General features: G+C 40.0%; 1 protein-coding gene across 2 annotated transcripts; it reads left to right on the forward strand.

The window, feature by feature from the left end:
* Window positions 1-38: 38 nt before the first annotated feature.
* Window positions 39-14,738, forward strand: cd164 (CD164 molecule, sialomucin). 2 transcript variants are annotated; one of them, XM_061812016.1, is made up of 6 exons: window positions 39-247; window positions 2,439-2,510; window positions 8,583-8,657; window positions 9,105-9,206; window positions 10,487-10,573; window positions 11,439-14,738. In XM_061812016.1, the coding sequence occupies exons 1-6, from the start codon at window positions 175-177 to the stop codon at window positions 11,609-11,611; spliced, it is 582 nt and encodes a 193-aa protein (XP_061668000.1). In that variant the 5' UTR covers window positions 39-174; the 3' UTR covers window positions 11,612-14,738. The 2 variants fall into 2 exon arrangements, with proteins under 2 accessions (XP_061668000.1, XP_061668002.1); XM_061812018.1 differs by lacking the exon at window positions 9,105-9,206.
* The last annotated feature ends 343 nt before the right edge of the window (window positions 14,739-15,081 follow it).

Consider the following 15,081-nt stretch of genomic DNA (forward strand, 5'->3'; position numbering starts at 1 on the left):
GACGTTGCACTATTCACCCTCCGCCCTTCCCCCTCCAAGGAGGAAGGTGTCACATGACCCGTCAAGTCGGAAGTATCTGCTCGGGTGAGGGAAGACAGCCTCGGGAGCAAAACGTAACACGACGAGCCTGACGAAAACCGCCGCCGCCTCATTCTCCGTCCGTATCCCGCAGCCATGAACGCCAAGATGTATTTGGTCTCCGTGGTGGTCGCGGCTTTCATGTGCGCGTCCGCCGCGTCGGACTCAGGTAAGTTTGGCCAGGCACGCTCGCGCGCCAATGCTAACAGCTAGCCGACTAGCATCCCGGGGCTCGACGCACCCCCGCAACCTGGCGCTCATATACACAAATGATAGAACACAAATTTAATACACACGTTTAGGTGCTCAATATTGTATTTAATATTCAAGCTGTTTTCACTCACGCTTCCTCCGGGTGTCACATATTACAAATATTCCAATTGGCGACGAGTCAGTTTCATTTCCACGCTGTCCAGTGAAGCAGCTAACGTGGTTTACCGAGCTGGAATGACAGCTAATTAGATCATTTAAGACAAATAATTTCTATCCCTCTTAAATTCATATGATATCCGAATGTCATACTGAATTGATGAAAAATATGTATTCATACATGGCGGGCCATAAACGTTTTTTTTTCCCATGTGTTTCTATTTTTTTTCAGCTTAAAAAGTCAGCTACCGTACTTAAAACAATTATTTTTCCCATGAAGCCAGAATATGTGAATCCAAATTAGCTGGGATAGGCTCCAGCACTTCCACAACCCATGTGAGGATAACATACTAGGAAAAATTGAAATTTCAAGTTGCTCCGATTTCAAAGAAACTAATTTCTTTAAATGTCCTAGAAAATCCTGTTAAATTGTAAAATTGGTTCAGTATTGTGGGTAAGAAGGAAATGAAGTACAATCTTTGTTTTTTTTTTTTTTTTGAAAACACCAATAACACCCTAAAAAAATAGTTCAAAATTAGGGCCAATCCCCACTTTGGTGACACTATGCAAAAAACGTTTTTCTTATTGTTCCTGCATCTCAGCATAATCATTGGGCAATATAAGGAATAAATTGACTGTTGGAGTAATTTGCCCACATTTTTTCATTTTTTTTAACTTGCAAATGTGTATCTGACACTGATGGTATCACTGTATGATTTCCTTATAAATGAGCCCAGTCATTTTCAATTGTGGTAAATAGAAAGTTTGTCATAAAAGTACAATATTCATATGATATATATGTGCATACAATCATCATACAAACCAATACATTTAAATATAAAAAAAGTTATTCAAAAGGGTTTTTTTTTTATTTGTTTTGTTTTTTAACTTTGAAATGTGTCTCTGACAGTGATGGTATGTATGACTTTGTTATAAATGAGCCCGGTCAATAGAGGGTTAGGGTTAGTTTGTCATAAAAGAACAATATTCATACAATATATACGTGCATACAATCATACAAACCAATACATTTAAATATTATTTAAAAAAGTTTAATTTAACTACCCTGCCAGCTCAATTCTTTCTTCACATACCTATTTAGAAACACTGGCAATAGCGATGATCTCCCTGCTGTTCTAAAATTGAGCTAGCATGCTAGTTAAATTTAAACTTTTTTTTTTATATTTAAATGTATTTGTTTGTATGATTGTATGCACGTACATATCGTATGAATATTGTTCTTTTATGACAAACTTTCTATTGACCGGGCTCATTTATAACGAAGTCATACAGTGATACCATCACTGTCAGAGACACATTTCCAAGTTAAAAAAAAAAACAAAAAACAAACAAACTTGAAATTAGTCCAATAGTCAATTTATTCCTCATACTGCTCAACAACTATGCTGAGATGTGGGAATAATAAGAAAATATTTTTTTGCATGGGGTCAACCAAAGTGGGGATTGTCCCTAATCTTAAACTACTTTTCCTAGGGTGTTATTGATTTTATTTATTTATTGATTGTTTTTTTTTTTTTTTTTAAAGATTGTACTTTAGTTCCTTCTTACTCACAATACTGAACCAGTTTTATAATTTAACAGGTTTTTCTAGGACCTTTAAAGTTTACATCGTACATAGGATAAACTTAAAGGGTACTGTGTGTTTAAACATCTACACTTTTACTGGTGAAGGGTTTCAACATCCATGTTTACCACTGTTATTGCACAACTCCAATTCATTTTCCGTAAGAAGGAGCAGCTCTCCGGCCATTTGCTATCACGCCGCAAAAAGTGACTAAACAAATAATATATATCAACTCTTGCTCTTCGGCCTTCATTTGTAAATCGCAGAAATCTACCTGTGATCCTTTCAAAACACATATACTGCTGAAATAAGCCCATAAGCAGGCAACAATGAGTATAGTGATGATAAACACCAGCAATAAGACAGATCGCTAACTTACTAACTCCACAAAATGTTATGTTTGCAGATGGATGCGCCTCTCTCGGGTGTAGCGCATGCGAAGCCAACACCGACTGCCAGTGGTTGAACTGCACGTCATGTGAGTATCCATCCAAATGTTTGTATGTGTGGCGAGAGGGCCACAGGTCAATCTTTTGTGAGACTCGAATTGTCCCAGATGACTCCTGATTCCTGGGAATGGAGGGAATGTATGGAACCGTCGCTGTTGTTGTATTGTGCAGCCAAGCATCGCTGGAACAAAAACAGCAGCAGCGTGACACGCTGATTTCACTGTGTAATGTAGCACAATCACACGAGGGATTCACAGCAGTCGACGTTATTTTGTGGTTTTCGTCGAAAGAGTTTACAGGGGTCCTCTGTTTATGTTACAGTTGTTCCAACTGTGGTGACGTAAGCAGTTTTTTGTTAAGAATGGGTGTTTTTTTTCGTCTAATAATGGGTTGTGCCACCCTTGGCAGCAGTAACTAAAGCGTTTGGGATAATTGGTGGTGAATCTTTCACATCGTTCTGTATCACTCCTTTTGCAGAATTTTTTCAATTCCGCCATATTAGAGGGTTTTCTAGCATGACCTGCCCGTTTAAGGTCCCATCACAGCATTTCAATTGTATTTAAATCCCGACTTTGGCTTGGCAACTACAAAACCTTGAGCCATTCAGAGGTGGACTTGCTGGTGTGTTTCTGATTGTTGTCCTGCTGCATGATCCAAGTGCACTTGACTTTTAGGGCATGACTAGATGGTCGGATCTTTTTCCTTCAGGATTTTCTGGTACACAAGAGAATTCAGTGTTCCATCAATCACAATGAGTTGTCCTGGTCCTGAGGCAGCAAAGTAGCCCCAAACCATCCCGCTGCCACCACCATGCTTCACTGTTGGCATAATGTTCTTTTTATCAAAAGTTGCAGCATTCTTATGCAAGATCCAACGGGGCGCATACCTTCCAAAAAGTTGAATTTTTGACTCGTCAGTCCTCATTGTTTTTCCAAAGGTCTTGAGGATCATCAAGATGTTTTTTTGGCAAATGTGAAATGAGCCTTTGTATTTTTTGCTGACAGCAGGTGTTTTCGCCTGGGACCTCTCCCATGGATGCCACTTTTGGTTACTGTCTTTTTTTGTGGAAGTCTTGAACACTGACTTTAACTGACGCCAGCATGTCTTTAGCTGTTCGCGATTGTTTTGACATCTCCTGGATGAGTCGTCGTCAAACAGTCCTGGGAAGATTTGCCACTGTTCCCAGTTTTCTCCATTTGTGCGTCATGGCTCTGACAGTGGTTCGCTGGAGCCCCAAAGCTTTGGAATTAGCTTTGGAACCTTTTCCATTTTTCTCATTTCCTCTTGAATTTCTTTGGATTGTGGCACGATGCATTGTTTCTTGATCTTGTGGCCTACTTCACGTACTCTGACAGATTCTATTTTAGTTATTACTTGGTCCAACAAGTATGGTGGTAATCAGGTTTGGGCGTGCCTTGTGAAATCGAACTTACCTTTCCAAAACTTGTGGTTAGTCACAGTGACTGCAATTTAACAAGGGGGAATTACTTTTTCACAGAGGGTCAGAAAGGTTTACATTTTTCTTTGTGCCATAATGAATTGAATGGTAATGTGAAAACGGCTTTTTGTATTCCGTTGGGTTGTCTGAGTAATATTTTCTTTTGATGTAAAAAAAATTGTGATTATGGGAAAAAAAATTAACGGTGATGTACTAATATAATGTTAGAATTTGCAATTTGGTCTGTTTTTATTGGATACATCGCTGTTCTATTTTTTTTTTTTTTTTTTTTTTAATTTAGGTCAAGTGACTCTTGCAAATCAGGTTATGTGTGCTAAATTGATTCTCATTTTTGGAATACGTACCAAACACACAAAAAAATGGCCTACCTTGTTACGGCAGGAGAGCAGATCAGATTGTGTCTGTAAAGGAGGTCACAGGATCTTTGGCTGTGACGATGGTCACGTTTTATGGGCAAAGTAAGATTCGACTGATGCTCGTTTATACCTTGACTGCTCGCTTGAGGTGGACACCCACGCATGAAAGTTGCAGATTTCTCATGTGTAGTTCTTTTGACTCGAGTAAGTCTGACTGAACGTCCATTAGTGGAAGTGAGGCAATGCGTTGCAGGAAACTTGCCTTATCATCACACCACAGACCAGAAAATGAGGAAACCCAAATGGCAATAACCACAAATGCTGACACATGAAAGCGTGCACACAGTCGCATTTCATCCTGACTAACTTAAGAACTGATTGCTCCACAATCACTTAACTCGAGTAAGGCGAACACAGGCGGTGATTTGTCAGAGTAGACCGGTTTGACGAGTCGGCCCAATATCAGGATTTTATTCTGAAACCGGTCCGACCGCCTCCCAGTGTTGTCAAATGCTGTGATCTCAAACGGGGTGGTTTTTCTTCTAATGCTAAAAAGCTTTGCCTCATTTCTCTTATGTTGCGGTTGAACGGAAGACGCAAGGTGGAAATGGAATGAAGGAACAAATCCTCACAATTCAAATCAAGTATCAAGTTTAAAAGCCCTTTTTCAGATGTCGCCAAAATTGTATATGTGATGCTTGGGACTTTTTTTTTTTTTTTAAAGTAATTTGATCATTTGAAATAAAATGATTCATTTAAAAATTTTGCATATAGTGGTGCTTTGATATAGGAGTTTAAAATGTTCTGTGACCACTTGTAACTCAAAACGCTAATCTTTAATCATTTTTTCCCCTTAAAAAAGTTATTAAAATAGCACTCCATAGTGTAATGTATGAATAAACCCACAGTAATGATATAGTTGAAATGAAAATAATTCTGGTCAAATTTATCCTATTTTGAATATGACTGCAATTAAAAATACCTTAAATGTCATTTGTTGACACCCCCCCCCCCGCACAAAAAAAAACCTTAGTCATGATAGGCTCCAGCACTCCCGCGACCCCTGTGAGGATAATCGGCTTGGAAAATGGATGGACGGAAAAACGTCACTGCCGCAACAAAGTTTGTGTACTTTGAGGCTTTTCTGGGTCCGGTTTGACCTTAATCATCTTAATTCACAGATGTTTGTAAAATAAAAAATAGTTGTCAGGGTGGGTATAGAATTATCATTTTTTTAAAAGTAAAAAAAGCTTAAAACAGTTTCCTGAACAGTCCGCGTTAACATTTGCATAGCCCTTAGACACAATGTGTGCATGGAAAACAAACAGTAGGATTATGTAAGGATTAATTAAGGTTTCATGTTTGTTTGACCCTAAAATGTATTAATTCAAACCCACAAGCTCATAAAGGATTTTAGTGTCCATCTTGGTTAGGGGCGGGAGGGGAGTTACTAAACAGTCAGTTTTCCCTGTTGTTTAAAAATATAGCAATTTATCTTTTTGCCTACACACCTAAAATTTTGGCAATCCAGAGCACATGACTCGCACAGATCTGACAGAACAACACAGGATATGGACAAATGCAACAATGCCGACTGACGCACTTAAACACTTGGTTTGTCTGGAGCCAAAGCCTCTTTCCTGGGTTTAAGAACGGTAGACTTATTTCTTTTGAAGTCAGCAAAAACTGCTCGTGCGTGAGCTGATCAAGATTGCGGTTTTAAAAGTACAGATTAAGACCACTGGAGCAGTAAACATTCTCTGCGATATCATTACGTCATTTATCTTGTGGTTTAATTTTCTATGTGAAAAAGCCTTTGGTGTCAGAATTGATTATGCGTCACCTGTAGGCCAATCTTTGCTACACTTTTTAGTGCGACCAAGGTCTTCAGCACTGATAACCAATATTTTTTAAACCTCATATCTGTAGTTTGTGTAAATTGTCGCACCACTTGTATACATATGAGGCTGGCCCTACCTTTCACAGCTTCCTGTCATATAGCAGCTCTCCCAAACTCCCCTCCCACAATCTTGAAGACTGTGCCATGTCCCTCAAAAGGTGTGAAAAATATTTCAACCACCATGTTGAAAAGTCTTTAAAGGTAATTAGATAACACATTCTAGACAATAGGGCTGGGTTAAATATCTACTTTCAATAGCATCTTTGATTGTTCATTGTACAATATGACGAATCATGAACTGGACTTGGCAGACAAACGTTCTTTTGCGTAGCTTTACATGGCGTGGTACGACAGTGGTTTTACTCCTGAAGTGGTCGTGGTGACCTCGTTTTTCACAACAGGACTGAGTTTTGACCCAAGCTGTGTTTTAAAAACAAAATCTGTGCACAAGCTAAAGCCCTGTAAAGTGTCCTTGTGATTGAATGGCATCTCACGTCATTAGATATGGCTTGAACGATTGGTTCCGCTCTGGGACTGCTCAGATTCAGGTTCTCTCAACTCTGGTCCCCAACCAATCGCAGGGCCCACAAAGACTAGCAATCATTCACACTCAGTCATCTTTCAGCACCTTAGTCTTCAATTAACCTACCGTGCATATTTTTGGGATGTGGGACCAAAGTACCTGGTGCCTTGTACTTATGCAGGCATAGTGACAATATCCAAACTCTGCAAAGGTAAGGCTGGACTTGAACCTGGGTTCTCAGAACTGCAAGGCAGCTGTCCACCAGACACCAACCATTGTGACACAATCTTCTACAAGTTGCTACATCATCCTTGCCTGTTAGGTAAAGGAACAGAAAGGATCGGCTGAAGCTCTCGTTCGTCTTGGTGCAGCTATTTGTTATGGGAAGCCATCTCACCAAATTCAGGTTTGTTTAGAGCAGGGGTGTCAAACTCATTTTTGTCGCGGGGAACATTGTAGTTATGATTTTCCTCAGAGGGCCGTTATGACTGTGACTCCATGAAAATCTTTCACCTCATGTTTACAGATGAAATTAATGAACTAGTTTTGAATCAGAAATCAAGCGTAATAGGTTTTTCTACTATTGTTCAAGTTTGGTTGCACAAAAATGCTTGCAATATCTCAGTTGAACTTTTGTTACAGATTATCACAAAAATCATGGATGTTGATATACATGATTTGCTTTCACGGGCCTACATAAAATCATGCGGCGGGCCAGATCTGGCCCCGGGCCTTGAGTTTGACACCTGTGGTTTAGAATGTGAGGAAACAATTTATCCTATGTGAGGGTCATGTAATCAGACATTTTTATAAAATCGGTTATTGGCGCTTCCTTGAGTAAAACATTTTGAAGAATTAGGGCCATTCGGAGTTAAAATGACAGCGAAGATTGATCTAAATTATTGATGATTAGCATCATTTTCTCGACAGGCTTAAAGGGACGATAACACTGTGGAAAAAAATCCACAGTCACAAGATCGCACCAGCCATCACACCTGGGTGTCAACCAATCACAGGACATGGACCAGTGAAACACATTGATAATCAATATGGGTTAACCAAGATATCCTGTCTACACTTAGAAGATTTAAGGTTTGGAGAACTGACCTGTTGTAAATGTTGATAACGTGTTTGGGAAAAGAAAAACACGGCAGTTCTGCCTTGCTGTCTGGGCTTCTTGTTATTTGGGTCAGGAAACATTCATAGTGGGGCAAAGTCCCACGTCATGGTTACTTATTAATTGGATTATACACTCCCATACAAATGGATCGACACGCTGAGGACAGTTTCTGAATTTTTATCGGCCCTAATCATTTTGACCTCAAAAGATGCACTTTTGCATCTTATATACAACTTTTGTTTCCAATGAAGTGAGCGGTGCTCAGGGTGCCGTCCTTCCCACCGCAGGATGTGGGTTGCCCTGACGTTTCTGTCATGGCGGTGAGAGAGTTGAAGTTTCACCCCGTGTATAATATGCTGAACGTTTTAGTTTATACACGTGAGACAATGGTACTTCTGCTTTTGTGTTAACATTAATATTACACACAAGTGCATCACAAAACTGTTGGAAAAGATTATGAACCGATGTTTTGATGTCCCCATTAAGGAAATTCAGAATCAAACGTTTATTTTCTGCTAAATATTTTTAAACGATGGATGGAAAATCATTTCTTGATGCTTGTAGCTCACCTTCTTATTTCTAGCAAGTTATACATCCTTAAGATGACGACATAGTTAATTCTGAATCAGTGTATGTATTAGCTAAGCATTGTCGTGTAATCTATTTTGCTTCAATTCCTTTAAACCACCCATATTGGCCATTCAAAAATAGAATAAAATCCATATTTCTCTTCTGTATTTCAGCATCAGGTGTCGTGGGCTGTCATAACGTGACTCTCCGGGATGCAAACACCACCTGTAGCAATGACAGTTGCTCCGGTAGGTTTCCCGACATTCCGTTGCGTTAACCTCGTATATATCGCAGCAAGCCATTGGTAATGCTGAATTATTATTGCATTTTATTCACATTGGAGGAAAATAAGGTGCCCATCGAAAGAAATGTTTGGTTGGTGACCGTTCTACGTTACGGTCAATGTCGACGCTCAACCAGACCCGAATGCTAAAAACTGAAATGATGCCACTTTGTGCTTAGTTATGCAAAAAATTATTTTTTTGCTCATTATTAACTTAACTGGGCTATGGTGTAACTTGAATACTGATATGCTTTAGATGTGTCAGGTTTTTTTTGGCTCTCTGCCTTCTGTCTCTTGTCTTTTTTTTTTTTTTTTTTTAAATAACTTGAACTTACAAGTGTTGGTGGTTTCTGTGGTGTCTCTGGCTTTTTTCTGTTTCAAAACCTTGTCCCGGTGATGGTTCACTGTTCAGCCGCTCCAAACATGTCAACCCAGATTCCCACCGTAATATCCCAAACCTCTACTGCCACTACCTTTGCCAACACCACCTCTCAGACCTCTCAGCCCATCACAGGTAACAGTCGCTACTCCTCCTCCAACTGGATTGCTTTCCCCCCCCCCCCCCCTTGCAAAGCTTCTAAACATTTTTTGACAGCAGCCTTGCCTACTTCAGCATGAAACATTAACATCAGAATGGCAGGTTAGTGCCTTTTGAGGTGTTCATAACCAGAATTAACACATTAAACAAAATGCAGAGGGACAGCTAAAGTCCAACACCCCTGGCTTCATACATTTTTTGGCGTTCACTTGATATTCTGGGTGTAAATATGCCTTGAAAGTCACACAAGACGCCAGCTGGGACTACAGCTCAGCGAGCATTTAATCGTGTATTTTGTTTATTGAAAATTTTGATATTTATGCATTATCGGGAGATACTGTATATGGTGCAATTGTAGTCTGCGATCTGTTTTGTAAATTAGCTCCACATCTCGTCTGTGTACCTTCACGGCAGACAACCAGGCGCTCAGAAGGGATGAGTGGGTGTAGGGATACTTTGCTTGCTAAATGCATTTAGTAAGTGTGTTGGATGACTGCTGATGCGATAATTAACGGCGTTCAAATGCTTACTGTATTTTCCGCACTATAAGGCGCACCTTCAATGAATGCATGGCCTATATTAATTTTTTTTCCATATATAAGGCGCACCGCATTATAAGGTGCATAGAAGAGATGCTACAGTAGAGGCTGGGGTTACATGATGCATCCATTAGATGGCGCTGCACTAAAGGCTCAATATTGATCCATATATCAGGCACAGCTAATTATAAGGCACACCATCAACTTTTGAGAAAATTAAAGGTTTTATAGGTGTGTCTTATAGTGCGGAAAATATGGTATATAGAATGTGGAGGCGACAGTCATGCGGGACTTCAAAAGTGCGTCAGGCGACTCTGTTTTAGCCACACCCAAAAAAATCAGGAAAACTAAATCTCTTCATAATTGTAGTGCTGTCTTTGCATGTTTTCAGCAATGAGCTTGATAGATTTATGGTGGATTTACAAAGCTCTGAATTCGCTTTGCAGGGTCTTTAACTCTTTACCCTTGTAAGGCAGTCAAGAATCTTCCCTAAAATGTTGTTGGGTTTTAGGTTGGGGACATGATGACATTGGGAAATTGTTCAAAAATATGAACAAAGCAACTTGTGTTCAGGAACAGATGGTGTAAAAACTTACGGTTTCTGCTGTTAGCATAGCAAAAAAAGTGTTATCTGGCCAGATGAACTTGCGCTATGCTTTGGTGCTTGAAGCATATCAAGCGGCACAACTCCTAACTGTCATTGTGACCCAACTCCAGCCAATTCGACCAACACTTCCACGCCTGCGCCGACAGCCGGTCTCAACGGCACCACAGTTGCAACCTCAACCGCGTCCACTGCTTCAAGTAAGTGCTCGTGTTTGGTATTTGCAAGGATTTTGGAGGTACGAAACAGAGTAGCACATGATTCACGTTCAGTTTTGCAAAATTAAACTTATTTTCAGTCTTCTGCTAAAAGCATTCCGTTGTTAACTGTTGTCTACACTTGATTTTACAAAACTACAATCGCCTCCTTATTTTTGATGATGGGACTTTCCGCTCTGTTTTTCAGTCACTGAATAGCTGATCATTATAAACACAAGCTAATAAATGATTATAGATTTCAATTTTTTCTGTGTATGTATTCTCCATACTGGATCATTAGAGAATTTTCTCACCCTCGAGTGTTTTGGGTAAATGGACATACTTTACTACAATGATTTAAACAACAAAACAAAAAAAAAACTACCTGAGGAAAAAACTATTACAAAAAGTGCTGTATGATTACAACCCCCCCCCCCCCCCCCCACCCCCCCAATTCTTGTTGTCCTACACCAGAGGTGTCAAGCTCATTTTTGGCGCGGGCCATATTGTAGTTCCAGTTTCCCTCAGAGGGCCGTTATGACTGAAACCATAAAAATCTTTAATCGCCTCAAACTTACACACAAAATTTCTGAAATAATTTTGGAATCAGAACACTATGCTAATGTGTTTGTCAACCATTGCTCATGTTTAGTTACACAAAAATGCTCATAACATCTAAGTGTAATCATTTATGATGTATGACTAAGAAATTTAGAACAGATTGTCACAAAAATCATGGAAGTTGATTAACCTCCACGGACCTCAAAAAATCATGTGGTGGGCCAGTTCTGGCCCCTGGGTCTTGAGTTTGGCACCTGTGTCCTACACTGTACTTTTTTTTTTTTCTTAAATTCATCTCCTTGTCTAGATGGCTCCACGTCAATCGCCCCAGTGACGCATTCTCCGGCCCCTCACAAGAGCTCCACGTTTGACGCCGCCAGCTTCATCGGCGGCATCGTGCTGGTGCTGGGCCTGCAGGCTGTGCTGTTCTTTTTCTACAAGTTCTCCAAGTCAAAGGACCGCAACTACCACACCATTTGAGGCTGTACCGCGCGCGCTCAGGTCCACGCCTCTCAGAATAATCTCGACCAATCAAAGCGCTCCCGTCCATCCCCTTAAACTGTGTTTTTCCGAGCTTGTTTTTTTTTTTCTTTCTTACCCCCTCCTTAACTTTGTTTGAATCAGTTTTTCCTGCAAATTGATGTTATTTAAAGCCTCCTCGTCGAATTGAAGTGGTGATTGCAGAGGAGGAAACATTGTTGGAGTTGTGATTTGATAACTGCAAAGGTTTAGTTCAGCTTTTAGCCTGTTGTCATTTGTCGGTCCCCTCCCCCTTAACGCTGTTTTATCTTGTATATGTTGGTCATAGTTTATTTGAAAAGTTCTGGTTATACCCACAGTTGGCAAATAATATGTCAGGCGGGTGGCTCCATTTTTTGTTCTTTGTCGCGCTGGGCAAAGATCACCCGAAACAAGTTATAAAGTCTGAACTGCCCTAAAGAGCAGCTACATGCAATAAAACATTTAAGTCCATCTCCTGGCCATTGTCACCTTTAGATCCCCACCGGCTGTCCGGTTGCGGAGGTGGTCTTCAAAAAAATGAAAGATTGTACAGTATTTTTAGGAATATAGAGAATTTGTTTAACGAGGAGTTGGAAGCACTTTTCCTTGATGGGGACCGTAATACAATAGGAGTCAAGTGCCTTTACATGTCTGGTGTGGTTTCACGAGGAAACCTGAAGGGGGGATGATTGTATTTCTACCTGCTTGAGTGCAATGTTGTGTATCCCAGCTGGACGGAAGAGCCTTTGTTAAACAGGGAAAGACCATAGAAGCCGAGACTTATTATTTAGTCATATTTCTCCCCCCCCCCCCCTTTTTTTTTTTTTGCCCCCACTTGAAGTCAATAAGTTTGTGTTATGGTCTTATCAACCTCCCACCTCACTTCGTGTTGGTGTAAAGTTCTTGTTACACTCCCGATCAGTGAGTCTAGCTTTGTTTGGATTATTGTTATTATAGTTAGAAAGTGTTTGGAAATGCAAGGTCGGTTTGGCTATGCGCTGCTATCCGTGTAGTTTGTCTCTCCCCTCCCCGTTTTTTGTCTGCTGTCATGTCGTCGGACGTGTCCATCTTAGGTTTTCGTGAAGTTCAGGGAAGTCTTAATGAAGGAATGTCAGTCTTTTTGCCTTTTTTTTTTTTTTTTCAATTTACAGAGCTCATCGGTGAATTTTATGGTGATTTATATATTTTTTTGCATGGCGGATGTTTATTTCCTCTTGATACGCAACAAGGTCAGCGTGATTCACACCTGGGCCAAAGTGGACTTAGATTTGATGTGTGGATATTTCTTTGAGCTGGGAATAGCACAAGGGCAAAAATACTGTAAGGTGTCATTTTTTTTAAAGATGTTTTAAATTATCATAACATCCGTATCCAAAATTATTAAACCCATATGAAATACAGGCATCACCAAACATAAAAATAGCCAAGATGGTTAGATACTAGATACCTAAATAGGGACTATTGGAACTTTGCTGTGGATTCATAGCTCTTAGGGTTTAGAAGATCACAAAAATATCGAGTTTCTTCCAAGTTGTCGGTGATAGGAGTAATTTCAAACAGATGATGGATGATGAAATATTTTTGACTGGTCGACTATCACTTTGTCATTTCCACCTAAAAATGTACATCGGCCCCCAGCGGTTGGCAGGCATCCGGTCCATCGTCTACCCTGTCAGCTCATCCTAATGAAGACGAGTGCTTTAAATATTAGATGGATGTACTTTGGCCAGGTAGTGAATAATTTTGGGTGTTATTTGCGCCTACGGATTTTTCCACACAGAAAAACCACTTGATAAATCATGAAGAGATTGCCTTGAAACCGTGAGCCATCGACGCCAAATTCCTGTGTTGCCATGAAACTTTTAAGCATTGCACTGACAAGCTTTGTTTGTACAATTGTGAAACCAATTCGAATGCTCGTGTAGGGTGAGACCACACAGTATAGAATATAAACTCGCCATCATCATACAATCACCAGGTGGCATTAGGCTACAGCCCAAAGACGCACAGTGACTTTTTTGCCTTAGCTACATCTGATTTTTTGCCTTAGCCGCATCGAAGTTTTTGCCCACATCTCCAATGCTGCTGCATCATCGGGCCTAAATTCCTGAAAGAAGACAATTATCACATGCGCACATTGTTGCTACATCCAAACACACGTTCATTGTCGCTTGCTTCTCGCTCAGCTCTCCTGCACATCTTCAGGAAAAGTGCCTTATTCAGTTAAGTTTGTAAGAGGGGGTAAAAAAAGAGAGCCTACATTCAGCTCAATGCTTATTACACTTGGTCATCAGCATTTTCATTTTTTTTCCCGTCATGCGGTTTGCCGTCATGCCTTGCCTTAACTTTATCTAGATCTGTATGAAGTATTTTGAAACACAATTATTGGACACTTCCTTATGATATAAAGTGATCTCTGTTCTGAAAAAAAAAAATCTTGTTTTCCACCAAGAGGCGGTACAGTTCGGCTGAATTTGATGTGGAATTGGTCACAAATACGCAGTTTAACATCGTCATACACCAGCGAGACGGTTTTTGGTTTGTGGTAATTAGAGAAAATGATTAAATTACTGCTTTTTTTTTTCTTTTCATTTAATTTCATTGGAATTTTCATTGGAACATGACAGCGACCTCTGCACAAACATTTCATACCCATGGGAAAAAAAATCACTGAAATGTCCGCCACATCAAAACGGTACGCAAACTGACATTTTGGGAGTAAAATGCGTACTGAACTCGATGTCTTGGTGAGAACGATTCTTTTAACACATCACGGGAAGACTTTTCAAGCTGGCCAGTAAGTTTTAAAAAAAATCTTTCACTCCTTTTAGTGTTTATTTCTGTTAATAAATAAAAAAAAAAAAAACCCTCCCTGCATGGCCCAATGGTCTGATTTATACGTGTGCACAATTACACACACACACTCACACACACTGGAGTGCCATCCATTTGTGTTGCGTTCTCACCGCCATCCATCCATCTCCTTGGTACGATTCCAATGGCTAGCTACAAAAAAAAAGTGCCCCTTTTGGTTTTTCCTTATGTCTTTGCATTGTTTTCCAAATGTTGCAGCCTGTTGAGCCAATAAAGTTTGTTCAAACAGTCATGGCTGTCTTGGAAATGTCTTATTTTGTTCCAACCTCATGACGTTTTGGGCTCTGTCTGAAGCATATTATGCTTTTTTTTTTCTTATATTTCTCAGTGAATAATGCTTTAAATGCACATGGGAATCCCCACGATTGACCTTTCACCTCTTAAAAGTTCAAGATTTTCTGTAGGACTGCAGGTTTGTTTCCCCACCAGTGTTTATGCTTTGTTTTGGCACCGTTCTCACAAGAGGAGGCCCGCAACGCCTTATTGTAGGATTTCAAGTTATGTTCACAACAATCCTGATTGAGCTCCAAATATGTTTCTTACTGTAGTTTTCAAGTGGCGTGAAGATATACATG

Source organism: Syngnathoides biaculeatus, chromosome 23 (genome assembly GCF_019802595.1).
Source record: "Syngnathoides biaculeatus isolate LvHL_M chromosome 23, ASM1980259v1, whole genome shotgun sequence".
NCBI classification, from domain to species: domain Eukaryota; kingdom Metazoa; phylum Chordata; class Actinopteri; order Syngnathiformes; family Syngnathidae; genus Syngnathoides; species Syngnathoides biaculeatus.